The following is a 21,991-nucleotide window of genomic DNA, read 5'->3' on the forward strand; positions in this document are numbered from 1 at the left end:
CCCCCCCCCCCCCCCCCCCCCCCCCCCCCGAGCCTGCCGCTCAGTCACGGAAATCGCAGTACACCCGCCCACCCCCCCAGATGAAAACTGCACATCTCTTCAGATAATCTTTCTCACAAGGCACGCTCTCTAACTTCCCTTTCTCCCAATTGTTACTCAGTCATAACTTTTGAGTCAGCACTCTCACTGTAATTTCTTCTCCAGTTGTGGCTGCTGTGCCTCAGTTTCCCATATTATGCTTGGCTACCACTAAACGAGTCACGAGCACAGAGCAAGGAACCCTGGACAGACACACACCACGAGTCACCACGTTCCTTCCTTCCTCCCTCCTCCATCCCCTCCAATCGTAAACCCAAACACAATCCTGATAAAAAATGTTAAGTACCAGGGCAGCAGAATGTAGAAAGCTGGTTTAAAATAATGCAAAAACGAAACTGCCTTCCAATGGGGTTATATAAATTTATATCCTCACCAGCAATGTAGAAAAATGTGTTTCCCCATAGCCTTGCCAACAGTTTTGTCAAACTTGGAGTTTTGCTAATCTAGTAAGTAAAAAATAATATCTCAGTAAATAAATAAATAATACAAAAACACGTGGCCCAGTGCACGCAAAAATGCTGTTATCCTTCCCCCAATTAAACTTTCTTTTCTCGAGAACCAGCATTCAAGTTAAGCTACCCTTTTCTCATCCTTTTTATTGTATTACCATTGCACTACCTGAAAACTGTATTTTTTGCAGTACTGTTCAAAATTACCTGCTTGTATCTATTCTTGCTTTTAGACAATGAATTATCCAAGGATATTTATTACCTATTCTTCAGTTTAAAAAGCACAGCTTTCGAACAAAGTATCTAGGCAGTTTAGTGCGTAAAGAATGTGGCTGAAGCCTGAATATAGCTATTCCAGATGTAATGGTGATGGGAGCTCTTACTGCTTCGTAGAAAATCACCACATCCTCTGTTGAAATGCGTTCAAATACCAGAAAAGACGGTCAAATGTGATTGTAGAATACTACCTGCATGCCAGCTGGGCACTACCTAGAGTGTGCCTAGAGTGAACAAACAAAATAATAAAGTCACATAAGTTTCCACCTTACTTTTTCTTCTTGCCTAAATTCAGAGCATTAAAGGCCATTGTTTTCTGTGCTGCAGCTTCACACCATCATCAGAGCTCGTCACCACCACTCGAGGTCTGCCCTGAGGTTCCTCCGGCAGGTACAGAGCGAGCCCACAACAGACTTGCTCACATCGGGTAAGTGCAGTGAAGGAGCTCACACCATGATGGAGGCGGGCATGACTGGAGCAGAAATAGGAGCGACAACAAGGCTCTGGGCAGTGGGGCGGGGGCAGGGTGGGCAGAGACCTCCTGGCGAGGGAGCGCCAAGAACAGAGGGAGCCCAGTGGAGGGCGGTCCGCGGCGGGAGGCTGCTGTGGTGGAGCGCTGGGCTGTGCAGTGCCTCACGAGCACCGAAAGGACGGAGAGGGCCCTTTCTCATACCTGGGCTGCGACAGTGTGTGACCTGGTGGGAAAGAGCTTTGTGACGCAGGCCGTGTTAAACCCTGCTTCAGAAAGGCCAAATGCAGCTCGCAGGCCTGCCCCTCCGGCGCCGACCACTACTGCATCGAATTCATGATCCACTACTGGGTACTGCGTAGAAATCTGGAAAAGAAAAAGCCCCCTGTCAATCACTGGTTCAACTAGGCCAGACACTGAGGCTGTGGTTACGGTGAAAGAGAGTCATTGACACGCCCAGAGGGCCTCCATCCTGTGCTGGGACTGCACACCAGGTACAATGCAGTAGTCACAGCAGACGTGGTGGGCTCACCCTCGAACTGAAAGGGGACAGCAAACGGCTCTCATCAGTAGCAGAGCACCAATCCCATGGAGCTAGGGCACCCACCATTAGTTGAAAGGCCGAAAACTCAAAGTAGGGGACCACAGATGCAGAGGAAAGCAATACCACAAATCGAAACACCAGTTCTAACTACGGTTTTTCTTTGCAATTATCATTTTTACTTATCTTCTCTTTTTACATTTATACCCATATACATATACAAATCTAAGCTTACAGTGTAGTATAGATCATGATTTGAAGCTTATCATGAAAACACTGCAATGTCGTTTCATTTAGATAAGGACTGTCCATTCACCTGAGTGACCATCCAGGGACCAAGGACACAAGTCTATTCCAGGTCCATATTGTATTAACGACTGAGAAAGCGCCAACAAGCATTCAGTAACTATTGTGAGCTTATGAGATAGAAACTTAGAAGCAAATCTCAGTTTCTTCAACAGACAGCAGAAGGGCCTCGTAAACACAAAAGAGCCCAAGTTGCTACAGTCCTCAGCTGAGGAGGGTGTCTGTCACCATCCATTCCAGTAAATACCGTTCATCTGACATTTGTATTTCATTATTTTTTTACTTAAAGTTTAATCTGGCTTACAGATATGTAAGCGCTACAAACAAAAAAATGTTAATATCTATGCTTGTATTGTACTATAATTATTATTACACCAAAAATAATGAGCATGAATGAAAAATTTTTAAGTAAAACCTGTGTTACTCAAAAAAATTAAAACCTGGTATAGAACCCTACTCCGTTAGGTCAAAAAAATCACTTGTAACAAAGTCATGAACTTACTGCATCTGAAACTTTAGCGGACGACCTCTTACTGCCATCAACGGTGAAGTGAAAACTGCGGGCTCCTGTGTGCAATGCTGCTGGCCGCTGCTGAAACACAGATGGAACACTAAGTGTCTTCACGGAACAGGGGACTTGTAATTAAAACTTCCCTTCTAAGTCGACAGTCTTCTTATGTACCCAGGTGCTCCCTTTTCTTAAAAAAAAAAAAAATTATTTATTTATTTATTTTTGGCAGCGTTGCTGCACGCGGGCTTTCTCTAGCTGTGGCGAGCGGGGGCTACCCTTCGTTGCGGTGCGTGGGCTTCTCACTGTGGTGGCTTCTCTTGTTGCGGAGCACGGGCTCTAAGCATGCAGGCTTCAGCAGTTGTGACATGTGGGCTTCAGCAGTTGTGGCTCGCGGGTTCTAGGGTGCAGGCTCAGTAGTTGTGATGCACAGGCTTAGCTGTTCCACAGCACGTGGGCTCTTCCCCGACCATGGCTCGAACCTGTGTCCCCTGCATTGGCAGGCGGATTCTCAACCACTGCACTGCCAGGGAAGCCCGCTGGTGCTCCCTTTCACCCAGAAGCCTTACCTGGAACCCTCCACTTAACCCTGAAGGTTGAGGCAAGGGCTAAGGACCCAGGGCAGGCCCAGGAGGCAAGGAGTTGGCACTCCAGCAAAGGCCCTTCTAGGTGAAGTTTGTTTCTAGACAGGACACTGACTCAGGAAATGACAAGGCACACTTTCACATTAATTTCTTAATTTATGGTACTTCGTGGAGAATGGAGAAGACATCTGTGTTGCCTACGTGGCAGTTTTGCAAAGAATGAAGTGTCTTTCCAGGATCCATCCCAGCCCTCTTCATACTGGAGCTCCCCTATGAGGTTCTGTGGGTCCCTGGAGGAGGCGCCAGGCAGCGCGTAGGGAGTGGGTGCTCCAGAGCAGGCTGTCACTGGGTGTGGTGACATCCCTTCCCTGAAGACGAGAAGATTCGGGCCCAGAGATGCTGCTGGTCCTGCCTCACCACTCTCCGCACCTGCGCTAGGCTCAGCCACGCCCCTTTCCCTGGCATACTCCACATGCCGGTCCCTCTGCTAGGACACCTGTCCCTGGCCAACCTCCACGACTACAAGTCTCAGCTCAAATGTCCCATCCTATAACCATTTACCCAAGAAAATGGTATTAATGAAATCACAGCCCAGCATGACAGGCAACCTTCTCCATAGGCTAGCGACGGTCAGCAATTTAGGGGATAAGTTTTTCCAGTCTGCTGGCTGCATTTTACTAGACCACTGATAGAACAGTCTTAGAAATATCTTGAAGAACAGTTTTGGGAAATAAGTACATTCAACGATGACAAAAGGGATGCCTTCAAGTATTCTGCAATTGGAAGAGATGTTTCAATTCTGTGGGGAAAGAAATTATGCTACGGGACAAACAAGGGGGGATTACAGGGAGAATTACCAAATTCAAAATGAACTCCAACTGAGCTGCCTGAAACTGGACAGACTTCCCTGTAAGTGAGGGACTCAGGCCGGAGCTGGATGACCTGACCGACTACTTGCGAGCAGCATCAGAGAGGGCTCCCTCTAACTCTGAGACTGAGTGGTAGCTGACACAAACATTGAGTTTACTTTAATAGCTCCGATTAAAAAGTAGTTTCCTGGGTTTTTAAGTAGATCTGAACTGATAAGAGTCATACTCTTGAATTCTCCATTTGCAATGTTAAGTACGTTTGTTTTTATTGACAAAACCACTCTTTCAGATATGAACTAAAAAAGCAAATATTTTTCAGCTGTATTATAATTTTTAAATGGTAAAATCATATTTTAACAAAAAACTAAGTCCCTGAAAGAATTCTAATACAAATGTTCTTGAAAATTTCATAAAGAATAATATAAATACAGCTAATAGCACCAATAAGAACAGTACATTTTGTGATGCCAAATTAAAATTAAAACAGAAACCATGAGATTCCCTAAATATTTATTTCTTCTTTCTAGGATGTTCTCACACACACACACACACACCCCACACGCACACGGTTAGCTTAAAAAGCAGTAGCTACCGTAATGAACTCTTTAACAAATTATCATATTATCTCTCTGTGGAAAATAGTAACATTATTTTTTGTATCTAAATCCAATTTGGGGAGTGATATTAGAATTTGGAGAGTCCAATTTTAATCCAATTTCTGTCTTTAGATAAAACTTGTATTATGTCACTTCTTAATCTAACGTTTTCTGAAGAGAAATTATCAAACCTTTCCCAAGAGGGTAACGAAAAAGAATGCAGAAATCTACCTAAGGCAGAAGTAAAAGAACACAGAGCTCTTAATAGCATAAAAGTACAGGTGACTGAATTAGGAGGAAAAGGAGAGAACAAGTGAGAAGGGTAGAGATACTGATGCCCTCCATCCAGCAAAGTGGTGCTGGGGGCTGTCCTCATCTAACAGAATACGCCTGTGAATCATGAACAAGAAACCAATTTGTAAGCACAAGCTATACAATTACAAAAGTAGACAATAAAGGATCCGAAGTGGTTGCATGATTATATTGGGAGAACTGAGGATGTGGGTAGAAGGATGGTTTAAATGAACGAAATCCTCATTTACCAGCAAAAGTCAATGTCTAAACTGGACAAAAATGCACCTGCATATCAGCTAGAGAAATGGAGGTAAACAGCAGGGGCCAATACCAAAAACAATTCAAAATTGACTCCACTGGGGAAAAGGCCTGGGGAAGGACGTGGTCTTATTCCTTTTCACTTATACGGGCTTCTGTACTGATTTTCTTTTCCAACTATGTGTAATTATTTTCACTAAAAATGTAAAGGTTTTTTAAAATAGGGATGTTTAAAATACCATTCACACGATTACCAAGGGCAGGCTGTGAGCTGTGGGCCTGGCACGGAGGAGCGCCACACAAAGCTCTCACAGGTTACCTCACAGAATCCTCATTAACCCCACAGAGAAACCGAGTCTCTCCAGGACGCAGGAGCTCTGGACTGGGTCTGCCTGGCTGGCTCCAAATCCTGTACTGTCCCCACCATCTAGGGACCCTTGGGGAAAATCTCTGGGACTCCAAACTAAGATGAATATCCAGGCTGTATGCTAAAACTGAGCCACAACTTTTCAAGTGAACCAGGAAAAACATGACACGGAATGCAGAACTGAAAACCAGTGGCATTATGATTATCCCAAGAAACAAAACGTTACTACAGTGGCCTAAATAATGTAAATCTAGGTCCACCATTAAAACATACTCAGAATGATACATTCAAAGAGAAGCAGCTGACTTATTCTAGAACAATATCTTGTTGAAAATTGAAAAATCTCATCTGAAGGGAGAAGTTAAGCAACTATTTAAAGTTCTTGGTTTTACTTTCCCTTTTGATTTAACTATCAATACTGTGGAACAGTTTGTAAATTCTGTCAGTGCACTGGGACAACGGGAAAGGAAGCAAAGGCAAAATAGGTTTGATAATTGTGTAACTTCAAAGCAGCTGTAAATATGACTTGGAAACACCACAGAATTGAACAAAATGAGATAAAGAAAAATTCCGTGGACTATTCAAATTATCCTCATCAAAGAGGCTTTATGAACATTCCTCGGCTGGAGATCATGAATTCCTTTCTTTTTTTGTTCTGCTAATTTGATGCTTTTGTTCTTGCCAATCTGAAACTCCAATACACAGCTTGTGGACAGATTAATTTCCATAGACGGAAATAATTTCCAAAGCTATCTACATCAGAATAAAAAACCTTCAGAAACCCAAGACCATCTTCGGTAGACCTAACCTGTGGTTCAACTTTGCTAACTCTACCTTGCCATCATGTTCACAACCACCTGAAAATGGGACCGTGGTGAAGATTCAAGGAGACAGTGGAGCACAGTGCTGGCAGCCAAGAGCGGGTTCAACCGAGATCACTTCCAATCAAGCCAATAGGAAAGGAGAGGTTTATGCTCCAACTTGTGGTGCGCCGAACTTTACTCTTACTTTCAGCTAAAAGCTCACAGCTGAATTCCTTCCAGCCCAGCTTGTGTAAAGGACAGCAATATTTTCATAAAATGGCAAAGGGCGAGTGGTAGGTGAAGGGTGCCTGCAGGATGGAATAAGGAACTCCTGGCTCCAGTCTGGTCTGAAGACAGACGTGTCAGCTTTTCCCCCGTCACCACCACATACCAAATCTGTCATCTCACCTAACGATAAGGGCCCACTCAGAAGTTTGCTCAAACTTTGTTGACTAAAACTACCGCACTGACCATGGACTTCATTTCCTGCTTGTGGACCCCCTGCTTCAACCGTGTCTTAGAGCCCAAGATTTGGGGGCTTGGGGGAACCTCTGCTCAGTAAGAACCAGCAACACATGAAAGCATTTAAAATGCTTCCTGGTGTTGGTAGGTTGCCCGACTAAACCGCCTCACATTTAACATTAACTTTTAATTCCTGTATTTTAAAAAGAAGAAAATTGTAGGTATAATTACAGGCATAAATCAAGTCAACATTGTTGAAAGCCTTGGTTCCCACTGGGACCTTTACTTTGTAATTAAATTACTAACTAGGAGGCTCGAGGAGTACATGTAAAAGAACCAAATAACTAAACCCTCTAAATTCAGTGCTTCCAATAAACCCCCCCAGGGCTTCCCTGGTGGCGCAGTGGTTGAGAGTCCGCCTCCCGATGCAGGGGACACGGGTTCGTGCCCCGGTCCGGGAAGATCCCACATGCCGCGGAGCGGCTGGGCCCGTGAGCCATGGCCGCTGAGCCTGCGCGTCCGGAGCCTGTGCTCCGCAGCGGGAGAGACCACAGCAGCGAGAGGCCCGCGTACCGCAAAAAAAAAAACCCAAGAAACAAAACAAAACCCAAATCGACTCTGAAGGCCTCACCGTCAGAAGTGCAGGGTACACGGTCCAGCAGCCAGGCCTCGGGAAAGCACATCCCGGACCGACCCGAGTGGGGCTAGCGGGACACCGCAGCCCAGGAAGACACCCACCCCGCGTCCGCCCCAGTGGCTTGGCGGTCAGTGCTCAGGAGTCACCGCACAACACCTAGAAGCAAGGCCGAGCCTAGTGCCGGGGCTCCGCTCAGATCCCACCGCCCGGGTCCACCGCGATCAGGCCGCCCCGGGCCCGTCCCGCCGTGTGACCTTGGGCGGCCGCGTCCTGGAGCGCGCGCCCGGAGCTGAGCGGGCTGCCTCAGCCGTCGCCCCGGGCTCCTGACCGGGCCCTGGGAGGGGAGGGGTCCCGGGCGGCCCGCAGCGTCGTGACCTTCACCGCGCCGCAACCCGCTCGGCTGGAACAGAGTCCGGCGGGCCCTCCCCAGCCCGTCCCACCTCGGGGTCGGGGGCACGGGACCCAGCGTCCGCCCTGCCCCACCCGCAGCTCCAACTCACCGCCCAGGTCAGCGCTAGGCGCCGGGCGCGAAGCAGCCGCGACACAACCCCGATCCGCGACACAACCCCGATCCCCGACACAACCCCGACCCCCGACATGTCTGCCCTCCTTGATTTTTCTGACATAACTGGCTCATTATAAGCAGACTTGGCTGCATGGCCATTTGGTGACCTATGGTCTCTTCGACGGGGCAACGCGGCGCCTGCGCAGAGGGACGAGCGGACGGCGGCGCTCAGGGCACAGGGGCCGAGACCTCCCGGCTGGAGGTAGGTTGCGGTCTGGGGTCGGGGGTCTTCACGGGCTCGCCTAATTTCTACTCCGGTCCAGACGGTGTTCGATTTTTCTCGAGTTTACGGCAGTTTTGTGAGATGAACCGGTGCTCGCAGGTAACGTGGTGTTAGCCCCGCTTTCTCTCCGGGACAGAGAGGGAGTTCCCGACGTTTAGGGGTCCCGCGGGTCCTTGCCGGGTTCCGCTGCTTTATTAGGACTGCGCGTTCCGGGAGGCGGACCCTGTAGGTTACCGGGGGGTGGGGGCTAGGACCCTCCAGTTCATGAGGTCTGGGGGCCGCGAACTCCATAATATAGTGTACGGGGTCGGGGGCGCAGGCCTTATAATTTATGGGATCGGGCGGGCATGAACCCTGTGGGGTGGGGCTGGGGGCGCGCGGACCTTGTCGTTTACAGCAGCGGTCCCCAGCCTTTTTGGCACCAGGAACCGGTTTCGTGGAAGATTATTTTTCCACGGGGTGGGGGGAGGGGATGGTTCAGGCAGTAATGCGAGCGATGGTGTGGGGGGCCGGGATGCGGAGCGGCAGGTGAAGCTTCGTTCACTTTCCCGCCTCTCGCCTCCTGCTGTGCGGCCCGGTTCCTAACCAGCCGCGGACGAGTATCGGTCCACGGCCAGGGGATTGGTGCTCCCTGGTTTACCGGGTTGGGGGGAAGGGAATGCTGCTCCCAGACCTCCCCTATGAGGGTTACGAGCTTCACTACTTTAGATCTCTTTTTTATTCTGTACTCGCCACAAGCTCCTTAAGTACTGAGCCTTTTTGTGTGTATGTCATTGCTTTACTTTATTGCCCGTTAGCATTTTATATCTTTAGGTGTTGAACAAGTATTTATTGCAAAGTCTGTTGAGAGTCTTTGAAGTTGAATTAAGTTTCTTTTGGCTATATTTGCTTCGTCCTATTTGTATTTGTTATTTGAGACACATCTTCTCCCCCACGATTTGTGACTTGCTTTTGTCTGAGGTCTTGTTTTTTTCTTTTAATCCCATAAGGCTCAGTGCTGTGCAGCGCATACCTAGATCTGAACAAAATTTTCTGAAAGAAAAAAAAGTCTCACATGAGCCATGTAGGTGATATAATTGTGACCAATGTATTTTGTTTTTTGTGTGTGTTTAACGGTTTTATTATTTACTTCAAGGTGTATCTCCATGAATAACTTAAATGACCCCCCAAATTGGAATATCCGGCCCAGTTCCAGGGCTGATGGGGGTGATGGAAGCAGATGGAATTATGCCCTGTTGGTTCCAATGCTGGGATTGGCGGCTTTTCGTAAGTCATGGTTTTCCTAATGTGTGTTTTCTGGGCTGAAAGTGTGGCGCTCTAAGATCTTGGGCTTTGGAACCTGACAGATGTTGACTGTAAAAACAAAAATGTAGGGCTTCCCTGGTGGCGCAGTGGTTGAGAGTCCGCCTGCCAATGCAGGGGACGTGGGTTCGTGCCCCAGTCCGGGAAGGTCCCACATGCCATGGAGCGGCTAGGCCCGTGAGCCATGGCCGCTGAGCCTGCGTGTCCAGAGCCTGTGCTCCGCAACGGGAGAGGCCACAGCAGTGAGAGGCCCGCGTACCGCAAAAAAAAAAATGTAAAATGTGAGAGCTATGAAGACTAGCCCAGGATACAGTCTCTCAGCTGTTAGGAACTGCTCAGAAGAGGCAGGGGAGGAGCCAGGAAATACATGTGGTCCAGCATACGTCTCGGTAAAAGATTAGTACTTGTCACAGAAAGCCAGGTGTGTCAAGTTAGTGACTTTAGTGCTTACCTATGTATGGGAAGATGCAGGAATTTGGGGTCACTGAAATTCTTTCTTAGTCCTGTATCTTAACGCTGTAGGGTCCCATGTATCCACAACACAGAGTGCATTCACCCTGAATCCCTTTCCGGGTGAACTTGTAGGTCAGTGACTGTGGCTAATGACTTAATCATAAATGGTGGGCAGCAGTCTTTGTTTACAGAGATGCATGTGTACACCCTAGGTTTTTCGCATATGGTACATTCTGCGCAAATTATTTACCCTCTGAGCCTCAGTTTCTCTGACCATCATAACTGCCTCAATGCAAGTGAGGGTTAAATAAGACAAGGTATTTAGAGGCATTTTGTGTGGAGTGAGTTCAGTAACTGTTAGCTCCCTTCAAGGCTGTACTGCTCTGAGGGGGGGCTCCCTTGCTTCAGTTGCCCTCATAAGCACTGATGAGGAAGAATAAAACAGGCATAAAAGAAAACTGGTTTTGTATGTCTGTGTAATGTTTAGGAAATCAGTCTTTGGGAGACTTCATCCATGAAACCTCTGTTCAGGCTGGCCAGAAATTCTCTCTACTTTGAATCGACTTTGTACCTCTTTGGGGAAATTACCAATCACCAGTCAATTGTAATTATTCCAGCTCTTAGCTTATATGCCTACTACATGATGAATTTCCTGATGTTTAGGGGTTGGTTTCATGTTTTGTCACTGTCGCAGAAGAAGAAACTTTCCTCTACCCTTTTAAGTTCTTCTGGCTGGTCTAAGAATTAAATTGATATGAGACAGATTAACAGGAGAAAATCAAACAAGTTTTTAACATGTATCCATAGGAGAGACTCAGGAAAATTGAGTAACTTACCAGAATGGCATAATCCCTCACCTTAAATACCATCCCAAGCTTAAGACAAAAGAGGATGTTGAGGTTGGGGAGAGTTAGTTACCAGAGGAGACTAGGAAAAGTGCAATAATCAAGGGTAAGGTCGTTATGCAGATTTAAGCTCTAGCCTTTTCCTGTGATAAGAGTTTCCAGAAATTTGGTCAACCTCTTCCTGGTACAGCCAGGGAGACACCCTTACAAATGCAGAACTCCCTTATAAATGTAAGTGTTTCTTGCAAAAGGGTTAACTCCTACTTGGTTTTCAGAGTTTCTCCCATGTCTGCTGTTTCTTCGAAAATAACCAGTTGAAAATAATCCCTATGCCAAAGAGACAAGTTATTTCTTTTTTTGATAGGTAGAAAGTGGATTTATTTAGAGAGAAACACACTCCACAGACAGATTATGGGCCATCTCAGAAGGTGAGAGAGGCCCCAAAATATGGAGTGGTTAGTATTTATGGGCTGGGTAATTTCATAGGCTAATGAGGGGGAGGGTTATTCCAATTATTTTCGGGAAGGGGTGGGGATTTCCACGAACTGGGCCACAGCCTACGTTTTGACCTTTTATGGTTGGCCTCAGAACTGTCCTAGCACTGGTGAGTGTGTCATTTAGCATATGCTAATGTATTACAATGAGCGTATAATGAGGCTCAAGGTCTACTGAAAGTCAACTCGTCTGCCCTCTTGGACCTAGTTGGTTCTAACCAGTTTTTGTCATGTCCTTTGGCTGTGTCATTCTTTTAAAGGTTGTGCCCTGCCTGCTTCCCTCCTGTTTCATTCCCCCGTCGGAGATTTCACTCCCATATTGTTATGGGAAGCAGAGGGGCGATGGTCCATCTTCTGAAGTTGCTTCGAGGCTGAGTAGGGGCATCGACCCCGCCTGTCAGGGAGTAAAAATCTCCGGGATGCCTGATCTAGGGGCCCCAGGAGCAGGACAGCTCCTTGTTTTAAATCGGTATGGGCTGGAATCCTTGCATAGCCATTGTGTTGATGTGGAAGTGTTGTAACTGTTTCTTAGCCTTCCCGTGAATCTTGTTGATGCAGCACTTTCGTAACACCATCAGAGTAAAAGATAACTATCCATAGATGACAGAAGACTTAAAAGGCGCGGCCAACCGTCTGATTACATGTCATTTAACAAACGAAATAATCCTAGTTAAATATTTTTCTTTGAGATACCTCAGGGACCCTCTAAAGTATCCCAAAGTTAGCTGGAAATCCAAAGAACTTTAATTAAAATTTGATATTGGGAAGTTTGTCAAAAAGTTTTAAAAGACTTGGTCAAATAAGATCATAGGTCACTGAGACAATACTTATTTCTTAACCAAAGTTAAAACAGATCTTGAAAGCAAATACAGATCCCTTTAAGGCAAAGTAACTCATGTTATTAAAAGCAGTAATTCAAGAAAACTTTGGAGGGAGAAACCAAGTCCGGTCTTGCCCCAGCCCACTCCCAACAAAATCGGTTTACCCAACTAAGTTTAATCCAATCTTAGAAAATCTTGGTCATGTACAACTCCTTTTATTTATTATTTATTTATTTATTTTGGCTGCACTGGGCCCTTGTGGCACGCGGGCTCTAGAGCCTGGGCTCAGTAGTTGAGGCGTGCAGGCTTGGTTGCGGCATGTGGGCTTAGTTGCAGTATGTGGGATCCTAGTTCCCCAACCAGGGATCGAACCCAGGCCCCCTGCATTGGGAGCTCGGAGTCCTAACCACTGGAACACCAGGGAAGTCCCAAGATCATGTACAACTCTTTTTTCCAGTATTTTTTTTCTCACTCTTTACACCTTCTTTTACTGAAAACATACATTTTTCCTTAAAAGTTTTTTTTTTTCACTTCGTTACTTTTCTTGCTGACAGATTTGCAACATATAATAAGGTCTCATTTGACCTCTAGTAAACCTAGGTACAGCAGAAGTATTATACTTAACATTGGTGACTCTAAAGACATACCTGTATTAATCAAATCAACAAGTTTAAGCCTCCTTCAATACCAGACATTTAATGTTGAGTATTTCCTGGATCGCGTGAACCTGAAATTCATTCTGGCCAGTTTTATATTCCTGAGTATTTATATAAGCACTTAATTTTTTTAAGTCAATTAAGTAGAGCTTCTTTACAACTTAATTTTGGTAATACTATACATCTACAACACACATAGGTACATACAAACACACAAACACAGAGACCTTATAGTTCTCATTTGAAAATTTCAGCCCTGAGTCAGGTACAACAAGGTAAAACCCATCAGTTACAAGGGGTTGGATTCAAATTGGGCTTCTGGCAGATGGAGCAAATCAAGGTCACCTGTCTAGATGGCTAAACCCTTTTTTCTAATGTTTACAGAAAAGACACTTAGGATTTCTTTTCGTCCTTGACAAGTCAAGTTCCAAATTACCTACCCCGTTTTTGAAATTTGCATTTTATTTTATTTTTATTTTTTTAACCCAAATTCTTTTTTTTTTAATTTAATTTAATTTATTTATTTTTGGCTGCATGGGGTCTTCGTTGCTGCGTGCGGGCTTTCTCTGTTGCGGCGAGTGGGGGCTACTCTTCGTTGTGGTGTGCCGGCTTCTCATCGTGGTGGCTTCTCTTGTGGAGTGCGGGCTTCAGTAGTTGCAGCATGGGTCCTCTGCATTGGCAGGTGGATTCTTAACCACTGCGCCACCTGGGAAGCCCGAAATTTGCATTTTAAAAGGATGCTGGCGATGAGGGTTCCTGGAGAATTTCAGGTAGACATTTGCATCTTAAAGGCATAGGCAAGTGCCTCCTAGGATGACTTTGTTCTCTTAAGGCCAAAAGAAAACAAGTTTTTTTTCCTCCTAAGAATTGATTAGCCCCCTCAATGATATCAAATGACTGACACACCCATTCACCTCTGTGGCGAGGTTTTACCTTCCCTCATTTAGCTTAGGAGAGCAGAAGGCCTCCCGCCGAATTCCTGTCAGGCCCCAAATGTCAGCTGTGGTTAGTCAGACCAGTGGCCTCCCATTTTGGTTACTGCTATTTACAGGGATATTCCCATCCAGGTCTTAATTTAATAGTCACCTGTTGGATATTTTTGGCCAAGCCTAGAACCTTGATATTCCACACTCCTACTAAGCCTTCTATTGCAGCTCCAGATTTAATCTGTTACCTTCCGCTTCCGGCTAGAATCATTTGGTGATGAGGGTGGTTCCCTTGCCCCTTGAGAAACTTAGTAAGGCCCAAGGGACCTATTTAAGGGTGGCATGTTGTGCTTCCCTACATCATATCCCCTGGTTCTGGGTTGGCACTTAAGAATATGAGAAACGGAGAAAAAGCTGCCCTCTGTTGCAGGGATGCTTTTATTTTTAAATTATATGGAACACTTCACGAATTTGTGTGTCATCCTCCAGCAGGGGCTGTGCTAGTCTTCTGTGTGTTTTTCCTTTTTTTTATTATTATTATTTTTTTAAGTATATGTGCTGCCAAAGTGAGCAGGCAGTGATACTTTTTATGGAGTGGCTTTATGTGCCTGGATTTCTTAGGTTAGCAGGTTTGAGTAGAGAAAGTGGAGGCTGACAAGAGTAGCATTTATCAACTTCATTTATCTGCCTTTAGTTTTAGGCTATGCTAGGGGGCTACTTAACACCCATATGTTCGATATAATTTCTTAATCTTGTCATAACACATTTTTGGAGAATCCTTACAAGAAAGCAAAGTTAAAAGTTTTCTCTGATCCCATTACCTAAGCAAGATAACCAAAAAGAAGAAAATACAATATTCCTCAACCCTTCTCAGGGACAAAAAGCATCATTTCAAAAGTATAAGAAAGCAGGAACTTCAAGAATAAAAATTACTATGAAAAGCTATAGAAGCCAGAGATGAGTCTGAAAAAACAAACGGAAAATGTAAGTCACCTCAGGGCCTCTCCCAGCCTCAGCACTAATTAATTACTACGTCAGTCAGTGCAATTTTTTTTTTGAATTTTATTTTATTTTTTATACAGCAGGTTCTTATTAGCTATCTATTTTATACATATTAGTGTATACATGTCCATCCCAGTCTCCCAGTTCATTCCCCCACCCCTGCTGTCCCCCCTTGGTCCATACATTTGTTCTCTGCATCTGTGTCTCTATTCCTGCCCTGCAAACCAGTTCATCTGTACCATTTTTCTAGATTCCACATATATGTGTTAATATATGATATTTGTTTCTCTGACTTACTTTACTCTGTTTGACAGTCTCTAGGTCCATCCACGTCTCTACAAATGACCCAGTTTCGTTCCTTTTTATGGCGAGTAATATTCCATTGTGTATAGGTGCCACATCTTCTTTATCCATTCGTCTGTTGGTGGGCATTTAGGTTGCTTCCATGTCCTGGCTATTGTAAATAGTGCTGCAGTGAACATTGGGATGCATGTGTCTTTTTGAATTATGGTTTTCTCTGGGTATATGCCCAGTAGTGGGATTGCTGGGTCATATGGTAATTCTGTTTTTAGTTTTTCAAAGAAGCTCCATACTGTTCTCCATAGTGGCTGTATCAATTTACATTCCCACCAGCAGTGCAAGAGGGTTCCCTTTTCTCCACACCCTCTCCAGCATTGGTTGTTTGTAGATTTTCTGATGATGCCCATTCTAACCGGTGTGAGGTGATACCTCATTGTAGTTTTTGATTTGCATTTTTCTAATAATTAGTGATGTTAAGCAGCTTTTCATGTGCCTCTTGGCCATCTGTTTGTCTTCTTTGGAGAAATGTCTGTTTATTTCTTCTGCCCATTTTTTGATTGGGTTGTTTGTTTGTTTAATATTGAGCTGCATGAGCTGTTTATATATTTTGGAGATTAGTCCTTTGTCCGTTGACTCATTTGCAAATATTTTCTCCCATTCTGAGGGTTGTCTTTTCGTCTTGTTTATGGTTTCCTTTGCTGTGCAAAAGCTTTTAAGTTTCATTAGGTCCCATTTGTTTATTTTTGTTTTTATTTCCATTACTCTAGGAGGTGGGTCAAAAAAGATCTTGCTGTGATTTATGTCAAAGAGTGTTCTTCCTATGTTTTCCTCTAAGAGTTTTATAGTGTCCGGTTTTACATTTAGGTCTTTAATTTATTTTGAGTTTATTTTTGTGTATGGTGTTAGGGAGTGTTCTAATTTCATTCTTTTACATGTAGCTGTCCAGTTTTCCCAGCACCACTTATTGAAGAGACTGTCTTTTCTCCACTGTATATCCTTGCCTCCTTTGTCATTGATTAGTTGACCATAGGTGCGTGAGTTTATCTTTGGGCTTTCTATCCTGTTCCATTGGTCTGTATTTCTGTTTTTGTGCCAGTACCATATTGTTTTGATTACTGTAGCTTTGTAGTATAGCCTGAAGTCAGAGAGTCTGATTCCTCCAGCTCTGTTTTTTCCCCTCAAGATTGCTTTGGCTTTGTCACTGTAATTTTCAGCCTTCCACTTCACTCGCCAAGTTCATTGCCCTAGCCATAGGCAGCAGGCAGCCTTTCCAAGCGTTCAGTAGGGGTTTTCAAGTTGGCAGGCTAGTGAGTTTCTAAATAGCAGTCCTTAGGGCTGCAATTGGATCTTTCACTAAGGCGCAGGCACTGCAGATCATTGAATCATAAAAACTACCTACTCTTGTCAGCCTCCTTGGGAGTTGATGTTCAGTTTTCGAAGAAAGTAAAAGAGTGGCTGTACCATTTTGCTTTCTCGCCAGCAGTGTATGAGGGATCCAGGTTCTTGGCGTCCTCAACAGCATTTGGTGTGATCACTATTGTTTTTATTTTGCTTGTTCTTGCAGGTGTATAGTGATAACCCCATTTTGGTTTTAATTTGCATTTCCATAAGGGCTAATGATGTTGGGCATCTTTTCGTATACTTATTTGCCATCGGTGTATCTGCTTCCTTGAATCCTGTCTTTCAGATTCAGTCTATTTTCTAATTGGATTTTTTTTTAATGTTGAGTTTTGAGAGGTTTTTGTTTTGTTTGTTTTTTGTTTTGCTTTGCGTTTTGTTTTGTTGTCACCACACAGCTTGTGGGATCTTAGTTCCTTGACCAGGGATTGAACCCTCACCCTGGCAGTGAAAACGTGGAGTCCTAAGCACTGGACCACCAGGGAATTCCCGAGTTTTGAGAGTTTTTACTGTGTTCTAGATTCTAGTACTTTGTTGGCTGTCTTGTTTGCAAATATCTTCTCCCAGTCTGTAGACTCTTACTGGAGTCTTTCGTGGAGCAAAAGTTCTAATTTTGATGCAGTCCGTCTCCTCAGTTTCTCCCTTTATGGGCCGTGCTTTCATGCCATGTCTGAAAACTCTTTGCCTGGCCCTTGATCCTAAAGATTCTCTCCTGTGTTTTCCTACAGTTTTAATTCTGCATTTTACATGACAGTCCATGATCCATCTTGAGTTCATTTTTCTGTGAAGGTACGAGACAGGTTTTGTCTCTCCCTTTCCAGTCTGTTGGCCGCTATTTCCTTTTCTTGCTTTCTCGCACTGGCCAGGAATTCTGGGGCTTTGCTGGATAGCTCCTGATCTTGGAGGAGAAGCATTCAGTCTTTTCACCACTAAGTATATGTTGGCTGTGGCTTTCATAGAGTATCAAGACGAGGAAGGTCCCCTCTGTTCCTGTTTTTCTGCGTTGCTATCATGAATGGGTGTTGTGTTTCTGTGTCAGTCAGTATGAGCATGTAGTTCTCCGTTAGGCTGCTAATTTGTTGGATTATAGCGATGGGCGTTTGAATGTTGAACCAGTCTTACATTTTTGAAATAACCCCCACTCGGTCACGCCGTGTCATTCTTTTCATATATTGCAGCATTGCATTTGCTGGCATTCTGTTCGGACCTTCGCGTCCCCGTTCGCAGGCGCTGAGTGTCTCGCTGGGGTCCTCTTCTCCACACCCGTCTCGCATGTTGTTTATTTCAGTTCCTGCCTTTGTCAGTTTCAGAAGTTCCGTTTGCTTTCTTAAATATTTTCTATTTCTCTGCTGAGGCTTTCTGTATCTTTGCTTAGACTTTATATTACAATGGCTGCCTTAAACTGTCAGATGACACTAACATCTCTGTCATCTTGGTAGTGGCATCAACTGATTACCTTTTAAGTCAACTTGAGATCTTCCTGATTCTTGTTATGAAGAGTGATTCCCAGCTGAAACCTGGGCATTTGGGGTATTATGAGGCTGTTTTTCATTCATATCTTCTTAGGCTGGCTTCTTGGACAGGGAGAGGTGGCACTGCCTCCTCACTCCCAGGTGGGAGTGGACGTCCAGGCTCCCCACTCGTCCTCCAGCCCGTTGACACCAGGGAAGGGTCCCCTGTTACTGCTGGGCAAGAGTGGGAGGTCCAGCTCCCCTGCGATCTGCTGATGCCTCCACACGGGAGAATCCCCACATGGCTTCCTCTGCCACCGTCACCGCCCCTCAGGCTTTGCCCACATGGATGGAGGTGGGTCACAGTGTCTTCTGTGCTACGTAGCAGGGGCAGAATGGTTATCGTTTAAAAGTTTTCTGTCTTGCTAAGCCCCTTTGCTAGTTGGTTGGCCAGAGAGAGCAGACTTTTGTTGGGGTTTTTAAAGGAAATCTGCATCATTGGCATTTCAGCTTTAAGTCTGGGATCTACAAGGCAAAATGAAGCCCCGAGGGACTCACCAGTATGGTGTTCCTTGGGTGCCAAGGTCCCTCAACAGTCTGTCTGCCGCTCTCCGCATTTCTGGGTCGTCTTGTGTTAGTTTTACGTACGACGTCCAGGTTTTTTTGTTGCTCTTAGCAGGGAGAATAGGAGAGAGTACTTCTATTCCATTTTCCCAAAAGCAGGAGCCCCAGCGCTTTTACAGGCCTTCTGAGACTGAGGCTCGAAAAAGTTGTGTCTGTGCAGAGTCATGAGGCGGGACTCCCCGAACGGACCAGAGTGGGGTGCCCAGACATCCGGTCCACCAGCCTGCACTCTGGTCTCCGTACCTCCCTGGCCACCTCCTCACCCAGCCTGTCTCCACGTCCCTGTGCCACCTCTTCCAGGAGGCCTTCCTGATGAGAGGTGTTCTGTGGTCTGATGGCCAGTGGGTGCCTGGGTGTGTATCGGCCTCCCTGGCTCTGTGTGAGCAGCGTTGCATTTTGGGTTATTATAGCAGGACTGGCGCTCTGCTTCTGGCCTCCCGTCTGCCCCCTCCGCCCATGCCCCCTCATCTTCTCATCACAGCCAGGGCGCTGTCGGATCAGGTCAGTCCACTTCCTGAGCGGAGTCTGACTTTCCCAGCGTCTGCTCCAGCGTCTCCTTGGCATAAGCCCTGTGCCCCTGGACAGCAGCTCCTGGAAGCTCTCCTGTACCTGTTCATTCTGCCCAGAGGGACCTTTCCTGCCAGCTCCTACTGGCCTTCCAGACTTTGTCCACATTCACGCAAAACTGAATCAGTCCTTCTGTCCTCTCTTCTCCACACACAGCTTTTCTGCCTCCAGGGCGTGTTGAGCCGTACTGTGGCCCCTTCTTTCCTGGCAGCCCCAAGGAGGAGACAAAGACGGCATGTGCGTTGGAGTTGGAGTTGTCAGCTGGGATGGGATATGGGGCTGCTTGAGTTGCGGGAGGACGAGTTTGGTCTCCTGGTTGTAGAATCGGGGCAGCAGCACTGCACGTGAAGAGCCTCTCAGATGCGCGGGAACGCTGTCCTCGCGAGGTGACGGCTGACGTTGTGGACTAGATGGGCTTCCCTGGGACCTGGGGAAAGGCCACACAGCAAGCAAGGACAGCACCTCGGGTGTTGATGGGAAGGGACCGGAAGAGCAGCAAGAGAACCGGAAGTGGGATGGACACCGTAGGGAGTTAGAGGAGGTAGGAGAAAAACGCGTGAGCCGCCTTGGCTGTGTTTGGAGAGCTGGGCATGAGTGACGCTTTAAGCTGCTGCTCTTGGTAACTTTGCCAGTTAGACTTGTTGGGCAGTCCTTCTGTTTTCCAGAGGACTCGGATCTGTGCTGCGTTTTGCACGTACAGGCTGGACAGGTTACCATTGTGAGAAACGAGGGCTCGGCGTAGCTGCCCCAGCATTTATGAAGTGACTGAGCAGGAACGCCGGTGCAGAACGCGGTGGAGGTCCTGTAGCAGTGAAAGCCGCGCGCTGACGTTTATCTTATTATTGGGACACACCGGCCTCTTATTGGCGGGACGGGGAAGGATTGGTGACGACATCCGGACCCAGGCACCTGCTGGCCGCAGGCTTTGTGGTCGTCAGACTCCCTTTCTCTGTCCGTGGACTAATCCGTGCAGCAGAGGCCAGGGGCCGGGTGGCTTCTCACTTTGTGGGGCAGAGCGGGGCACTACCCACCCCAGTTGCCTGCACCCTTCTGTTTGTTAGATTACGGTGGAGCCTCGTCTTAAGGCTGAACTTCCGACTCCTTATTTACATGACCCCCCGTGAGAACATAAGCAAACACGTTGGGCTTCAGCTGTTTACTAGTGATGACCAGGCGAAGCTGAACACGCTTTGAACTTTCCTCAGTTCTTAATAGCCTCGCCAACACTCTGTAAAGCACAGTCACCCATTCTCACTTCTCACCCTTGCCAATAGTATGCTGGGGCACCGTAGCCAGGGTAGGCACAGGGTGGTGGGCTTGGGAACGAAGGAAGGCAGCGGTGGCTTTTCTCAGCCATCAGACATTAGGAGGAGGCTGAAAGGGGTCTCTGCAGACTTGTTGTGCTTGTCTTTGGGGAGCCCTTATCTGATTTTAAGATAAGAACTTTGCAGTTGTATAGCTTCATTCAAAATGTTGTCTTTTTTGTACCTCTTGGGACTTAAGATTTTATTGAAGTGCTGTCCTTAGCTGCTTTATGTTTTCTGTAAATAAATACAGAACTTGAGCTCTGACTTTTCATCGTGTGTGTTTTCCTCCTCCACTTTCTTTGTGTCAGGTTGGATTTGGTCTAGGGAGTCCCGAAAAGAGATAGAAAGAGAGAGGGAAGCATACCATCAGAGAACAGCTGCCTTCCAGCGGGACCTCGAAGCCAAGTACCGCGCCACGATCTCAGAAAGTCGGCGGGCCGTGGCACAGTTGTCCCTGGAACTTGAAAAGGAACAAAACAGAACGACTAGCTACCGAGAAGCCCTCATCTCGCAGGGGCGCAAGATGGTAGAAGAGAAGAAGCTTCTGGAACAGGAGCGGGCTCGGGCTCTGCAGGAGAAGGGGCAGCCCTTGCGGAGCGCGTACCTGAGCTACCTGGGCGAGGAGGAGGAGTGGCAGCGGCGGGCCAGGCTTCTGCTGAGGGACTTCGAGGACGCTCTCACGGAAAGACAGAGCGTCTACTGCAGTCTGCTTCTCCCTCGCCACAGGCGGCTGGAGATCGAGAAGAGCCTGCTGGGCCGAGCGTCCACCGACCCGGTTGCTGCTGACCTAGAGATGGCCGCTGGCCTGACCGACATATTCAAGCACGACACGTACTGTGGGGACATCTGGAACACCAACAAGCGCCAGAATGGGAGGCTTATGTGGCTGTATCTTAGATATTGGGAACTAATGGTCGAACTGAAAAAGTTTAAGAGCGTAGAGAGAGCCATACTGGAAAAGTAAGACGGGGGTGAATGGCTCGGCGTCAGACTGTTGTGTGTTCTGGGTTATCCGATGCTTTCCTTCTGCCAGCGCTCCCTGTGTTGTGGCCACGCATGCACACAGCCACCTCTCAGCAGTGGCCTTCCACTCCCGCCACCCTCTGAGCAGGACAGCAAGGGCTCAGGAGACTCTCCGTCCCTCTCAGCGGATAAGGACGCAGTCTCTCAGAAGCGTGTTTTAAGCTGTCAATATTTTATTCAGCGGAACAGTATAACCTCATAGCTTTAGGGAAAAATTGTTTCTAAGAATGTGAAATATAATATTCATCCTTACTGTAAGTCATTTTTTTGTCTCTTTGTCACTCCCTAAATAAATTCTTTTTTCTCCTCAGATTATTTTTCTCTCTCCTAAAATTACAGTTAGAAGTTGTCAGGTAGTGGATAGGACTGCCTAATAGACGAGAAAGGAAGGTAGTGATACCGTCAAGGTTTTGTGGTGTTTTGAAGCTCTTTCCCACCAAAGGGGAAAAAGTGTTTCTTATTTCCAGTTGATACCCTTGTGTGTGTTTATAAGCAATGACATAATTAAAACACCTC

The 21,991-nt window shown here is 46.4% G+C and overlaps 2 protein-coding genes across 2 annotated transcripts in view; one reads left to right on the plus strand and one right to left on the minus strand.

Annotated features, from left to right (window-relative positions):
• The window catches only part of SDHA (succinate dehydrogenase complex flavoprotein subunit A), a 21,271-nt gene extending 13,211 nt beyond the window's left edge, over positions 1-8,060 (minus strand). Inside the window, exons 1-3 of the mRNA XM_007471918.1 lie at positions 8,019-8,060; positions 2,643-2,732; positions 1,498-1,659 (exon numbers count right to left, since the gene is read on the minus strand). The gene's annotated coding sequence lies outside the window, so the exon portion shown is untranslated. The remainder of the gene's footprint in view (positions 1-1,497; positions 1,660-2,642; positions 2,733-8,018) is intronic.
• A 926-nt stretch (positions 8,061-8,986) lies between these two features.
• Positions 8,987-21,416, plus strand: CCDC127 (coiled-coil domain containing 127). The gene is given in 3 exon segments (XM_007471922.1): positions 8,987-9,069; positions 9,442-9,572; positions 20,761-21,416. Coding segments are annotated over 3 exon segments (870 nt in total).
• Positions 21,417-21,991: the final 575 nt, after the last annotated feature.

Source organism: Lipotes vexillifer, unplaced genomic scaffold (genome assembly GCF_000442215.2).
Source record: "Lipotes vexillifer unplaced genomic scaffold, Lipotes_vexillifer_v1.1 scaffold1063, whole genome shotgun sequence".
Classification (NCBI taxonomy): domain Eukaryota; kingdom Metazoa; phylum Chordata; class Mammalia; order Artiodactyla; family Lipotidae; genus Lipotes; species Lipotes vexillifer.